Source organism: Cygnus olor, chromosome 4 (genome assembly GCF_009769625.2).
Source record: "Cygnus olor isolate bCygOlo1 chromosome 4, bCygOlo1.pri.v2, whole genome shotgun sequence".
Classification (NCBI taxonomy): Eukaryota; Metazoa; Chordata; class Aves; order Anseriformes; family Anatidae; genus Cygnus; species Cygnus olor.
The window spans coordinates 59271490-59286830 of NC_049172.1; the positions used below are offsets into that span (position 1 = coordinate 59271490).

General features: G+C 39.7%; 1 protein-coding gene across 2 annotated transcripts in view; it reads left to right on the forward strand.

Annotated features, from left to right (window-relative positions):
- The window catches only part of PPARGC1A (PPARG coactivator 1 alpha), a 359248-nt gene extending 352046 nt beyond the window's left edge, over nucleotides 1-7202 (forward strand). Inside the window, exons 12-13 of one of the 2 annotated variants that reach the window (XM_040555186.1) lie at nucleotides 329-480; nucleotides 3375-7202. In XM_040555186.1, coding sequence (XP_040411120.1) covers nucleotides 329-480; nucleotides 3375-3478 — 256 coding nt within the window. In that variant the 3' untranslated portion in view covers nucleotides 3479-7202. The remainder of the gene's footprint in view (nucleotides 1-328; nucleotides 481-3374) is intronic. The other variant, XM_040555187.1, reaches the window with a different exon arrangement.
- The last annotated feature ends 8139 nt before the right edge of the window (nucleotides 7203-15341 follow it).

Consider the following 15341-nt stretch of genomic DNA (forward strand, 5'->3'; position numbering starts at 1 on the left):
TTTGGGAGCTGCCATATGTAAAGAATTATGGCAGTAAGATTACTGGTATGGGAGTTACCAGTGTAAGTACTGTGACAGATGACATGCTGAGTTCAAAACCTTATTTATTTTCTTTCATCCTTATTTATTAATCTTACTAGTTGAGATTTCCTGTCCCAGAAATAAGTATTTAGCTGCCTGACAGGACAATCATGCTGATAAATGGATGTTGTACTTCTGGCATTTCCATTGCTGGATCTCCTGCAAGTTCTTGCTTTCAGGAAGGGGTTACGCTAATGTGTGTTAACTCTTCTTAGCTTTCGTTCACAACTGTATTTTTCAATTACAGAGACAGCTATGGTTTCATCACCTACCGCTACACTTGTGATGCCTTTGCTGCTCTTGAGAATGGATACACTTTACGCAGGTCAAATGAACCTGACTTTGAGCTGTACTTTTGCGGACGCAAGCAATTTTGCAAGTCTAACTATGCAGACCTAGGTAGGTATTTTGTTCTAGTGAATTAAAGTACATAACTGGTACCTCGTAGTTCAGGAGAAATTAAGGTTTGCTTGGTTTTTGTTTGCTGCTTGTATTTAAATGGTGTGAGGAGTTTAAAGAAGGTGGTTTTGTTGGTTCCTGCAAGAAGTTTAAAAGTTTACTAGTCTGAACTCTACGTTGAGTTGACTTTTTCCAGATATTTCAGACTGTGAAATTTTTTTTAAAGCTCATTTCCATCATTATCAAAACAAATGCCTGGTATTCAATAGTACTTTGCTGAACTGAAATGATAGCACCGCAGAAACTTGCTGGTTCCTTTGCTGTACAATGGCTTCTTAGGTCTAATACTTGATTTATTTAAATGAACCCTAAACAGCATCAAGTAGATGCCTCATCTCCCAAAAATTCACTATGATTCTTAACTTTGCTGTGAATTGTGCTGTAGAGCTTGCCAGAGACACTCCTTAAACGTGGTTCATAGTTTCTTAGGTTTGAAAGCTTGAAGGGTTCATGACCAAATTTGACCCATAGTATAGCAAAGGCCACAGATCTCAGCTGGTGGCTCCCACATTGTCCATAAGCATCTATCTATGAATGTGTCTCTTTTCAGGGACTTCCAGTCATGATGTGAGAGGGTTCAGCCAGTGGAGAGCTTGGCATGTCCCTTGGTGTTTGGTGTCCCATTGGTGGGGGGCAGTGTGCACACCAGTCTCCAGTCCCAAGTGTGCACACCAGCAGTGATAACTCATCTGGATCTTCCCCAGTTCTGTTTGGGCATAAATGTATGGTTCTGCCCTATGCTCTGGGTGTGATGCTTCCCCTTGAAAGGATATTTGGAGGTGTTCAGATTCTTAGAGGAAAACTGTTGTTATGTATGTGCACAAAGAGACCATGCAGACTTCCAAAACATCCTCTGTGAAATTATATTGTAAACTTACTTCTTATTTAATTACCTTGTAAAGTGTTCATTAAATGTTAAAGCTTTCCTGATACCTATATAAATAGTCTAAAAGTGTGGGAGATGCTATTTTATTCAGAAAAGAGCAATGGACAATTTGCCGTTGAATCTATATTAATCAGATACTGTGTTTTTTATGAATAAATGACCACAGTCATTAAAATCTCTGCATAACCCTGTAACACAGTACTAATGAAATCTTGTATCTGCTGCCCTTGGCTTTGTGCAATGCAGGAAGTGAATACAAATATATTTTTTCAAACCAATTGATGTCTTTTCAGAATAAATGATAAAGATGATACACATTGTTCACAATGAATATGCTATAATTCACTTCAGTGGCTAAACAGATAATGTAAAGCTAAGAAAAGGCAATTGACTAGTGAAGAGATACAAGGTTGATGCTGAAAATATAAAAGGTAGCAAGACGTTTGTCAAAATGCAGGCTGATAAAAACAGTAAAAACAGATTGAAGTCTTGACTTGATTTGACTTATCTTCAGTAGAGGAAGCCGGGGTAGTCTCTGTATCTCAGAAAATCTGGGGTTTAAATTAAGTTGTCTGAAGGGAACCCTTTTGGAACATTATTCATCACTGGGAGTATTCCCTGGCAGATCTTTCCAGAGTGAGCGGGATTCCCAGAGAATCTCTGAGCAGAGTATTTTCACTTTGTCCTGCTGACAGCTTGAGCTTCTCTACTTCAGACTGCATTCTCTGTATTTCACAGAGTATCTGATGGAGCTACATAGGCAGGATGAACTTTAAAATTCATGAGCTAGTACGAGGATGGAGAGAATTAATCAGCCTTGGGTTGAGTATAGAAGAAAGAAAACACTTGAAAATAGTAGTCAGAAGTTTAACACCTCTCCTCTGTGAGAAGATATTGTCTTAACAGAACTTGTAATGAACATTTAATTCACAGTGCGTCCTATAGTGGTAGATGGGGAGTTCTGATTAATTCAACACAAGAAATGGCAAGAAAAGGGCACTCTCATAAAAGAACTGTGACATAGGTACCAGGGAGAGCCAGTGTTGAGCGGGAATGACTCCAAAAGGAAATTCAGTGCTTGCAGTCACATCAATAATTGCTGTAGTGGAACTATATGGTCACAAAGGTACCATCCCTCCTCTGCTCGAGAAACAGACTGATGTCTGTCTGAACAACTATCAACACTGGAGCAAGTATTATAGATCCCACCTAAAACACACATTCCACAGGGTCTGAACCACTGTGCTTGCTGTTACACTTATGTTACAAAGATCTGAGGATGCCACCTGAGATTGCTTGTACAGCAGTGTGGAGACTTTGCCCTCAGTTGTTTGGTTTGCTGAACAAGCAAACCAAACAATCAGAGCAGAAGTGAAAAGAGATTGAGGGAGGTGTAGTGATATGCATTGGGCCCTGCAGCAGGTCAGCCAGGAACAGCAGTGTCCCTTGCGTGCCACCCCGCAACCTGTGCTGGCTTTCTGCACAGCCACTGCTATCATCTCTCTTGGGAGAAGTAAGTTAGGGGTATTGCGTCTTGCAAAACCATGGTGGAGTTTTTGGTAAAGCACCTGTCAAGATTACCTGGACTAGTTTTGGACTGATGATCTCCAGAGGTCCCTTCCAGCCTCAACCATTCTGAGACTACTGAGAGACCTCTAAGTAGCAGTGTAGCAGTGTTCAGTTCTTGAAGAAACTCTTTATAGTTCTCTCACCCTGCTTAGGAGATGTACTACTTTTTTAGGCCTTGATTCTTATCGGAAAGCTCTGTCCATACCTAAAGCTTCTCTGATGGCTGTTTCTGGTCTTTAAGCATCCTGTTTCCACAAAGGTCTAATGGCAAATAGATGGTTTCTGCAGTGCTTTGTTCGTGCTGCCGTACAAAAAAATAATGTAAGTGCTTGCCAGTGTTTCATGCCTCTTAACTGAACTTGCATCTCTTTGGTTTCAGATTCAAACTCAGATGATTTTGATCCTGCTTCCACTAAAAGCAAGTATGACTCCATGGATTTTGATAGTTTACTTAAAGAGGCACAGCGGAGCCTGCGCAGGTAACATGCATCACACCAGAGGAAAACGGAGGGATGGCGAATACCTCACGGACATCACGTCCTTCAATAATGGACAATTAAAAAGTCATACTTAGGAATTTCTCCTACTTTACACTCTCTGTTCAAAACCATGGTTTACATGAACACAGCTGCTCGAGGAGTGAGGAGGCGGAATGGCTATCCAGCAAGCACACGCGTGTCCATGGGTGTCAGCTTTGCTTTCGCGGGTGACCGGTGGCGGGGGAGGCCAGCGGTCCTCGTGCAGTCGAGGGCAAACCACATGTCATGGCAGCAGTTCCACAGAGATACACTTACAATATAGAACTTCAAAATGTGTACATAGTGCATTTTAACAAAACAAAAACAAATTAGAAGAAAACAAATTTGAGAACTATGGCTGCTGATGTCTGAGAATCAGACACTGCATTTTTTTTTTAAATGAAGCTTCTTCTCACAACACAGTGATAATATGACAATCCAGAAGAAACCACAGGTCCCAGAAGTCTGCAATGTGTTTTAGTTTTGTTTTAAGATTTTTCTTTTCTTCTCTTTTCTGTTTTTTTCTTCTTTTTTTTTTCCTTGCAGAAGAGAAAATGAAAGGCTAAAGCTTCCCTAACATTTTGAAGTTTCATCTTTTAATTCTGACACCCATGTAAATGTCTACAACGTTGATCTTCCACAGCAAAGTTTTCAAAGCCTTGTTAATGGTCAAATGTGCAGCTTGTTCAGCGGTTTATTCTAATGAGCGGACGTGGTGTTACATTATTAATGAGAGTTGGATATAACTATCTGGGTGTGTGCACAGATAGTTTATTTGCTACATTCTTTAAAGTAGTTGAGTATTTACAGATGTTAAATGGAGTATTTTTATTTATGTACATACTGTATGACAATGGTTTTTTTTGTTACAGCTATGCACTGTAAATGCAGCCTTCTTTTCAAAAACTGCTGAATTTTTCTTAATCAAGAATACTCAAATGTAATTATATGAGGTGAAACAATTATTGTACACTAACATATGTAGAAAGCTGAACTTAACGCTTATATATATTTGATTGTAAAAAAAAGAGAAAAGCGTGTGGGTGAGGGTGTGCGTGTGTGCGTGTGTCTGAGTGCAAAAATGCTTTACACACATTCATCCCTCCTTTGGTGAGCTTATATAAGAACTTTGTCAACACTTATCCTAGCCCAAAAGGTATTAACCACTTCTGCAGTATTTTTCCACATTTTTCTCATTGCTTGATTTTCTTTTGCAGTTTTATACACTGAATTTGTTAGGGAAATGAAATTTTCTCATCTAAATTTTTCTAGGAGATACCATAATTTTATGTAAAGTCTCTCAAATGGGTAATCATTAAGAAATGTTTTTATTTTATGTATCAACAGTAGTTTTGGAACTAGAGGTCAAAAATCTTTTTAAAATGCTATTTTGTTTTAATTTTTGTGATTTTAATTTGATAAAAATATGCTGAGGTACTAAGTACAGTATGATTTTTACAGTAATTCTGTGTCTAAACACTGTTGTTGAAGCCAGTAATCTTTTCATTGGCAGAGTTTAATGATGGTATTTATCTATATTTTTTACAGTTATGCATCCTGTATAAATACTGATCCTTCATTCCTTTGTTTACTAAAGAGACATATTTATCAGTTAAGATTATCCTATTTATTATAAATTATGAGATGACTAAAATAATAAAAGGCCAGTGGAAATTTTATACCTAGGGTGCATGACGGTTGTCAGTTTGGAGTAAGTGCTTTGTCTGGAAATTCAGCTTTTGCAGGAGCAGTGGTTTTTTGTTGTTTTTTTTTTCTTTTTCTTCTTTTTTACTGTGCACTAGCATGGCCTCAGATGTGCCCATGACATTGTTGCTGATGACATTGCTTCTGCTAAATTAAATATAAACTTCAGGAAAGAAAAAAAAAGAAAACACAACAGTAAACTATTACTATTCTGAGCATCAGAATTTCATCTGAACTTGGAGTCTCTAGACTGAATCAGCAAAGTTTGGAATTTGCTTGCGAATGTATAGATTTGGTATTCTATTACTGTTTGGCATTCATGACTCCTCTTAAAGGTATGGCACACCTAACTATTTAATCTCCTTTCCCACTCCCAATCTTAGAAAACTGATTCCACCCCCATGCCAGTGCAGTTGATTTTGATGGCTGCATTCATTTTATCACCAGCATATTGTGTTCTGAGAGATTCCACTGTCTGTCCTGTCGGATGCTTGCTTGATTTTTTGGCTTCTTATTTCTCAGTAGATAGATAGCAATAAAAAAGAAAAAAGAAAAAAAGAAAAGAACTTTTTCAGAGGTTCTGTGTTACAACTGTAACATTCTTTAATCTGCATAATTCTCGTTGTTGCTCTGTAGGTTAAAAATGCAGGTATTTTAACTTTGTGTGAATGCCAAACTAAAAGTTTACAATTTTCCTTTCTGGATTTTGAGTATCTTCTGTTGTAAAGAAAAATATTAAAAGCAATAAATTATTTTTAAGAAATCAATATTTAGTATATCATATTATGTGTTCAAGGACCAGACGCATTACCTATTTTGCCTTTAAATTTATGTGATTAAATTTAAAATACATTCTCTTTTGCCCTACATTGCTGACATGAATAAATTGGTGGGGATTTTTTGGGGTGGGAGGAGGGGGTGGGCTGTTTATTTTCCATCAAGCAGGCATAATGTCATGAGTCTTTTTTTTTTTTTTTTTCACTGGCCTGGCAAGCATTCTTATCTTGAAGATGGCTTTCCTCTGTGGATTTACAGATTACATATGAAATTAATGTAGAGCTAGGATTGCTGAATAAAGCTATTTGTATCCTTTGTAGACACTGTAGTAGGTAACCCATCAAAATATAAACTCAGTGTTTCCTTTTCTCTCCCCCCCCAGAACATTTCAAATTAGCACATGTGCCACATTGTCATTGGAGGTAAATTGCAGCATTGCTCTGTATGTCTTTTAGATGAAGATTGTACTGTTGCTTTCATGCTGTGGTAAGTACCACATCTGCAATACAGGTAACAGAACTGGTACTTAGAAACTATGGTCTTTTCTGGAGCTATAACAAAGTAATTCCTACATAAGGTAAAATGATCCAAATCCAAACAGAGGGAGCCTAAAATTGAGGAAAAATATCTGTGCTGAACTGCTCTGAAAAGCAGTTGGGCTGCCATCACCAAAAGCAGCATCAAGAAGAAAGTTTGTGCCTCTGGGGTATAATACTTGGGTCAGTTGAAAAAAAAAAAAAAAAAAAAAAAGGAAAAAAGAAAACACACACCTTCTTCTGATCCCTTAAGATATAAGCTTACAGTAGGTAATGATTATGTGTCCTTTTTGATAGCTGTAATGAGAACTTCAATCACTGTAGTATAAGATCTGATCTATAAATGACCTAGAATAGCCATGTAATATGATGTGATGATTCTAAATTTGTACCTATGTGACAGACATTTTCAATAATGTGAACCACTGACCTGATGGAGCTACTGTAAAATTTGTACAGTAGGTGAACGTGTAAAGCTATTGGTTGGACTATGCTGAACAGGGAAAGCGAGCTATTAGTTAAGCCCACGCTGGGCTATTTTCCACCTGCCAATTCTACATGTAATTTTGTGGTTTAATTCATTGTATGAAAATTCCTGTGATAATTTTTTTTTAATGTGCAGTACACATCAGCCTCACTGAGCAAATAAAGGGAAACGAATGTTTCAAATCCACTTCTGTTTCTCTTTTTTATCAAAAGTGAAAGTCCCCCCTGCAACTGGTTGTGGACTGGGTTTTCTAGTACTCTTCCTAATGGTCAAAGCTGATTTCAAATAGCCCAGGTCACGCCCGCATCACTGCACTTTGGGCAGGGGACGGACCCACTAGTTTTAATAATTTAATAGTAGAAAGGTGCTACCTGCCTTTTGGCCACGAGTACATGAGGCTGTTGAGGGGCTAACAGAAACTTTGTGGGAAAACTTTTGAAAAATGCTCAGTGGTGTGTTAAGAGTTACTGGCTCGAGTTACCAGAGGGTGGGGAATGCAAGGGTGTTTCTGCATGGCCATGTTTGGGTCCAACCTGTGCCGTCAGGGACTGACAAGTCCAAAATGGCTGGTGTCTTCCATCCTGAAATGTTAAATACCGTTGCTAAGAAAAAATGCCATCATGACATTCAGCAGCATCTCTGTCTCAGCAGACAGGCTGGGAGGATCAGACAGGTCGGGTATCCTTCCTGGACAGGACAGCATGCGGCATGGCGGCCTTCCACACCGGCATTGTCACTGGGCTGGCAGGAGCTCTGTGGAGAGGCACAAATGGTATTCACAGCCCTTTCATTTACATGGGGATAAAGAGGAAGGGGAATTGTTTTCGTTAGTTTTGCACGGGCTTATTCACAGGTAGCCAACTTATCGCTGTCGGCATACCCTGTAGGCCTTTAGTATCAACACCGCACTATGACAGAGCTGACCCTGCTGTACTTTGGCCATGAGTATCTCCACCTTGACAGTGCGCCACAGAGGGGCATCTACAGTATGATGTGAGCTAGCACAGCCTACGCAGCTGGTGGTCTTTAGCTAGAGGTTTTCTCTAGGTTTTGGGACCACTAAATTCGTTTCTAAAAATTGCCTTTCTCAAGAGGACTAGCCTCCACCTCATGTCTGTTCCTAACATTGCTGTTCATTTTATACTCTGTACTTTTCACTTGCAAAGCATGCCATGAAACTCCTAGCTGTGGTCTTGATGAAACCAGCCCCTTGCATTGGAGTGCGAGGCTGGGAGCAAGGCGCCTTTGGGGAGAGCAGGCTCTTCCTCACCGTGATTTACTGCTGGCCCTAAACGTTCCCCACCGCTCTTCCTGTCCCCTCCATTGCATTTTCTTTCCCATGTTCTCTTAACTACCTCTTCCTCAAAGACTACAAAAGGAGTAAATCTATCATGGACTCGCATGAGCTTCACTAACTCCCACAGCAGTGAGGGGAAGCTGTGATGCTTACAGTTTGCATTTTTACTATTTACAGATCTGAAATCTTATGCTTGGTGCTCATAGTGCTTTCAGAGTGAAGTTCTTTTCTAGATGGGATTTGTGTTGTTTCCTCACTATTCCTGATCAAATTAATGCTCAAAATGAAGTGGGTCACATCCATTCCTGATGCACTTCATCAATGTTGCTGCAGTTACACAAGGCATGAATTCAGCCTTATATTTTTCAGCTTTTTAATTTGATTTGTTTATTCATTTCATATTTTTGCAATGCACTTTGATGCTTGCAAAAACTACTGAATTAGATTTCCAGAAAAATATTTCTTCCCCTTCCCCCCCCCCCCCCCCATCCCCTCATTTTATATTAAGGTTTATTGCATAAAATCAGGATCTCATTTATTAAGAAATCATCCCTTCCATTGCCTGTTCCCCTGGGTTAACATTTTCTCCCACAGTGAACGCTGCAAGCTGAACACCTGAAATCAAATTCAGGCACCTCAGTGAGTGGCCTGATTTTCAAAAATGCTGAGCATCTCGCTGCTCCCATTGACTTCAATTAGACCTGCCGTCTCTCAGCACTTTTAAAATCAAGCCACATATTTAGAGCCCCAATTCAGCACAGCATTTACATTTGTGCTTAAGTCCATCCTGATTCAGCAAAACACTTAAGCATGAGTGTTTTTAGATCCATTGAAGTCAAGTGCTCTGCTGCTTTGAATAAAAATAGACTCCTGGATTGGGGCCTAAGAATCCAAAAACAGACACCAAAGCCTAATTTTAGGCTCTATTTGGAAAACTTCAGCCTTGCCTACAACCTTTAACCTTTAATGCTTTCAGAAAACAAAAAAACACCCAACAGGTGATAAATGGGTGAAGGTTTAGGGAAGAAAAATGGAAACTGTGGACAAAATTCTTCCTTGGAGAGAAAGTTTTGAAAAATTTAAATACAACTCCAGCAAGATGACTTCCTAAGTATTATTTCACATTCCACTTCCTTAATCTCATTCAAGATTAAACTGCAGTTATTCTATTGTCCTTCACCATTAATTAATAAACTGCTACATTAAACTTTAACCAATATAACTTCTCTTGCTTTTTCACAAATCCCACTCTCACCATTGATATTCCATGTTCACAAGCAAACTAAACTATAAATCAATTTTCTCTACTTTATCAAACAGCAGAAAGTAATAAAGAAGGTCACAAATAGTACAGTAGTTCCTTGGAGGTTTGTAACATCATAATTTAAAGCTCAGAAAGATTGAATCAAAAGTTGAATTAATCCCTAAGGGAAAAGATTCTATATAGATTCTATTGATAGACATAGGGCAGCCTGTCTTCATTGGGAACTGGTATATTTGCTAATACTTTGGGACAAAGGAAACTAGGCTTCTCAGCAAAGGAGAAAATGAAATCCTCAGCGAGAGGAAGCTCTTTGCACTTCCTGTCACTGTTCTCTCCTCAGACTGTTCTGGAAAAAAAAAAGACAAATTAAACTAATCTTTTGATGCATGATGTGCTCTTCTGAATGGCTGGTGTCTGCATGATGCAATTATAAAAACTGCATCTGAGTCGAATACATATATAAATTGTAAATGTTGCACTTCATCAGTATTTATCCCTAGACCGATGCTTTTTCAGTCAAACAGCCTCAACCCAAAATCATGGCAGTCTATGAACCCAACACAAAATGAAAGGTTGTTTTTTTTTCCAATGACAAATTTTTGTAAAGTTACAAATATTTCTTCTGAAGCTGGAAATATATTCCTCAAAGCTTGGTTAGCTTTTGAGTGTCCTTTGAATGATTGCAGCTTCCTTTCAACATGAAAGGAACCTATGATTCTGAAATCAGAGTTTTACAAAGAAATTTCTGATTCTGTGTTTAAATATATATATCACCTTAACGACATGACTGCACCCGATGAGTTAAGATACCCTTCCAGATTCAAGAGCCATTAATGGGGAAAAAAGACTACCATAAAAACAATTATAAAAAAAATTTCACTCATGTCTTTGGTTAGAATAGTTATATGCACAGCTTTTGTACATGGTGAGACCTGAAACGAAATTTATCTTTTTGGAAGGCATACACGGTGAAGTACAATATGATAGAAGTGTTTGCGTATACGGACTGTTTTCTTACTGTATTTGCTGGTTGAGAGGAACTGTAAAGCACTGTGATAAAGGCAGCTGAACAGAAAGCTGGGGTAAAATTCCAGCCTCTCTAAAATCAGAGGCTGAACTCAACCCTCATCAGCCTTTTGCATTAACCCCGGTGTGTGTAAATAGTGGACAGTGATCAAATGTAAATAATCTCATGTGCCTAATTTGCGTCATGATAGATGTAGTGTAAATGGAAGCCTAAACTAAGTATGGAGAAAACCATGTCCTAACGAGCACAATATGTAAATTACTATTACAACTCTTAATCAAATAAAATATTTGCTACAATTTATTTTTGACAATGTGCATTTCATTCTCTATTAAATTAGTGCTTGATAAAGTAATAAAATTATTACGGCCATAAAGTTAGTGTGCTATACCTTCAAGGGAAGGCATTCGAGAGATCTTCTCGTTGTCCTCGGATTATTGACTTTGGCATTATGAAAAACGCACATTGGTGCCTTATACTAATTCTTTCCTAGTGCATTTGCAACTCAGGACTACGCTTATTCATGCAATGTGTTGGCAGTAAATTTAAAAAAGAAAAAAAAAACCTGCCACACTTGAAAACTTATGGAGTGCTTTCTTTTCTTTTTTTAACCATTTATTGTAACAATACCTCAGATAACTGTAGTTTTCTATTGCATGAATAATGTATTGTAGTAGCTAAGCGTGCCCTCAGTTATACACTCCTGCCAGCAAGTAGTGGAGTGGTGAGTGCTATTGCTGAATAATGATTAATTACTCGCCCTTCTGAAGGAGCCTGGTTTTGTAAACTGGTCACACAGCATGTTACGTGGATTGTGTCTGCTACACAAAAGGTTACTTGCAATCACATAATGAGACATAATGATGCACATCACAACAATTCTTTGGTACAAATCTGCACACAATGGAATTTAGATAGAAACCCATTTATTTATGTGTCCTGTTTGCCAGAGGGTACAAAACTTCACTGCATTGCTGCAGTACTGCCATTGCTCCTTCTGCAATGCTGACATTTTGGATGAAAATGATATGACGGCTGCTCTAGCAACATTGAGATGTGGCTTTGCACCATTTCCCATTGCGGAGTGCTGGCAAACTCTGGGAGGGACTCAGCTCCCACCATGTGATGGCTGTGTGAGTGGGATACTTTGCTGAAGCGTGTCCAAACTCTTAGTGGGAAGGTGGGAGGCAACTCCTTACTGCGAGAGGAGGGGTTTGCCTGCAGGATGTGGTGAGCATACCTGCGTGTGCTCATACCTACCTGACCTGGGAAGGGTGAGCAGGGAATCCAGCTCCCACAACACATTTGCACTTCATTATGTGGTCAAAGGAAGAAGGGCATTTAGAAGTACTGTTCTAAAACCTACAGCCATAACTTTTCAGAGCCATAACAGAGGAAAGAGATCTAGTCATTCTTTATTCCTGCCCCCCCCCAAAAAAAAAAAAAAAAAGCCAAGAGTATCCCAGCAGTGGTGGGACCACCACTGGCAGCATTAATAGTGGAGCAGCGATATCCAGGCCTGCCTGTTCTCGGCAGGAGGCATCTGACTCACCGGGCAGGATCTGTGTAGTGCTTTAAACCTGCTTGTGTGCCACTAAGACCCTGATGGCCAACCTGTTCAACCTCTGAGCTGCAGAAGTTTGAGCTGCTGGAGATATGTCAAGGGGCCTGGGAGACAGCGGGCCTTCTCTTGCTCTGGAGAGGACAGGAAGGCCTGGACAAGTCTCCACATCCCACAACAACCTGTCAATGCTGGCTGCAGCAGCCAATGTTTTCTTTCCTTATGTTGTGACCTGGCAGCCCCATGAAAGGATTGTGCTGATTCGGTCTGGTAAGATGGTTTGGGCACGGGAGCCGCATTTGACCAGGTGAGGACAGGTGTAGTTTGAGAACCACATTTTGGACACTCCTATGGTACTGTTTCCTGTCTCATTGTCTGGGAACTCCTTGACATATTTTGTTCAAACTATTCACTTTGTTCATTGCTGTCTTAAGGACAAAACTTTTTGGTACTATTTATACGTCAGCATAACTCAGGTAGAAGATTGGGTCCCCTGTAAAACTTCATATTTTCCTATAAATGAGGTGGACTTTGCTTATGTGGTATGGGTTGCTACTCTACATATGAGGCAATAAACTGCCTCCTACGATCATCACCAGCCTCTAATTATGTACTAGCTAGAGAAGTATTATTAGTAGTGTTATGTACAGCTAGAGAAGGCTGCTGGGGGTAAGACCAGCTAATGGCACCACCCTACTACCAGCGTGGCAGATATTTCTCCTGACCTTTCCCCAAGCCCTCAGCTTTGCCCGCTAGTAATGTCATGGCCTCAGCCACCACTTTGCCCTCTGATACATGACAGCTATGCAAACCATGACAGAGCGCTATGTGCCCTTTCAGCAAGCACAAGGCAACCATGAGACACTTTGTGGGGTGCCAGCGGCCTGCAAGAGCCAGGGAGGCACCGTGGTGGGAGGGTGGGCATGGGGGGGGGGGGGGTCAGGGGCCATAACACCATCGGGGGACACCATTAGCCTAATGGCTGTAGTACATTGAGCCAGCAGCTGGCATAATTCTACAGCTAACAAATATAATTTTTCTTCCACAAATAGTTCCTTGAATGGTAGATCATACCAGGGCTGATTTACTGCAGCACTCTCCCGTGTGGCTTCTCTGGTTTGTAATAATCTTGCTGAGGTGGCTCTGCAGCCTTTCGCTCCGCAGCGGCAATAACAGAGAGTGTCTCTGCCTCTGTCTCTTCCATTTTTTCACAAAATAAAATGAAGTATGTTAGGTTGCAATATGCTGAAGGCTTCTACCCCTCTTTCACATTTAGCTGAGATGGACCAAGATGATCAGAAGTTACTGGGGAAGGGAAGCCAGGAGGACAGAGTGAAAGCATGGAAGAAACAACACAGGCGGGAGGCCCTTGGGGAATGAAACTGAAAAAACAACACTGGAATCCTCCATTTTGATGGCTCAATATTTTAAGTATTATTTCCCACCCATCCAGAAGTTGTCCATCTAATAATAAGGCGTCAGCAGACTCAGATTCAGACCTTTGCATATTTTGAGCTGGGCAATGGTAGTGAGATTTTTATGGGAGCCTTAATGGAAGTGGACAGTGAATGGGCATGAACCGTCAAGCATGAAGTCTCATAGCTCTGAGGCTGCATGGAGGGGCTTATCTGGCACATATCACAATCCCATCAGTTCTTGCTTGTGATGTTACTAAGCTGTTGAAAAGCTGTTGAAAAACTGTATGAAAGCTGATGTATAATTGAATAGCCTACATGTTCATCTAACAATGGAAAAGGCATAGCAATAATAGGACAACTCCATAGTGAGCCTTCTAGAATGCCTCTTCCTAGCAGAAGCAGCTTTGCAGATAGCTATTTATGCTTTTACTCTGAATCTCATGGCACTGGTCTTGCTCTACAATGTTGGGTCTGATGAGATCGGGCGAGGTTAAGCTGCCACAAATAGCTGCTGACTGGCAGTTTATTCCCTCGCTTGATCAACAATGCCAGACTCAGTACATGTCTGGGAGGCAACGAATACAGTTGGGCTAGACAAATGGAATAGGAACCAACAATAAAGTGAATCCTGTGCTGTCATATACATTTTTTATTCACATTGCACATAAATCTCACCCAAGCTCGTGGGAGAACTTTAGCATCCCCTTAAACTCCCATTTATTCTCCATCCTTCTCATTCTTTGCACTATTAAGAAACAGATTTATTTTCTGTAAGCTACTCTTAATCATTGTGCAAATAGAAATGGAACATTTATACTCAAAGTAATAAATAGATGATTTGCATCTTAGTACAAGACTGGAGATTATTCTGACTTATTTGTGTTTATTGCATCTAACACACAGATGCCATTCTCAGTCTCTGATAGAAATGTTAATTATGGGATTTCATTATTCTTATTTAGATTTAGGATGGGTTTTTTGTTTGTTTGGTTTTTTTCCTATTCCACATCATGCTTTGGACAGCTCTACAAGACATGAAGTGAGGGCATTCGGTACTCCAAATGCTATAGACAAGAAGAAAATTAGGTTTAACTGGAGAGGGGAATAATATGATCTGTGCAAAATATAGAGTAAAAGGGAACATGGAAATCTGTCTGTTATTATGCTAGTTAGTATTGAATCTCTGGAAGGATCCGTTACAGCTTCTGATGATAATGAGAATATAGTGAAAAGGTGGGGTATGGTCAGTTCTGGAGTTTATGTCCTTTGCTACAGAACTCCTATGTCAGTTCAAGTACTTCTGAATATGGGAAAGTGGATTGTCAAGTCTTGTTAGAGTGGCTTTTCTTGGATGAATAGGAAATGTTTTTTTCTTTCTCCTGGTTATGTCTGCCTTTATTACTTTATACTGCCAAGGGCAGTATCTGGCCCTTGGAACTGTTTATTTCCTGTGTGCAGAGAGAAACAGTGTGCAATCTTTTCATTGTTCCATTTTACTGACACAGGTTTAGGTAACGCCACGGAAACTATTCTTATGGTCCAAGTGAAAGTCATATGGATCTTTGGTTCCTTTATCAGAGTCATTAGGCTTGTTTGTCATTTAACCTTTTAAGGTATGTTTAATCTTCACTAACTTGTTGGCATGCCTATTCTTCAGCCAGCATATGCATACACTTGCATATATATACCAGTTAAACATGTTTATATATGCATATATAGATATCAATACCTCTTATATACATATGTATATATATGAT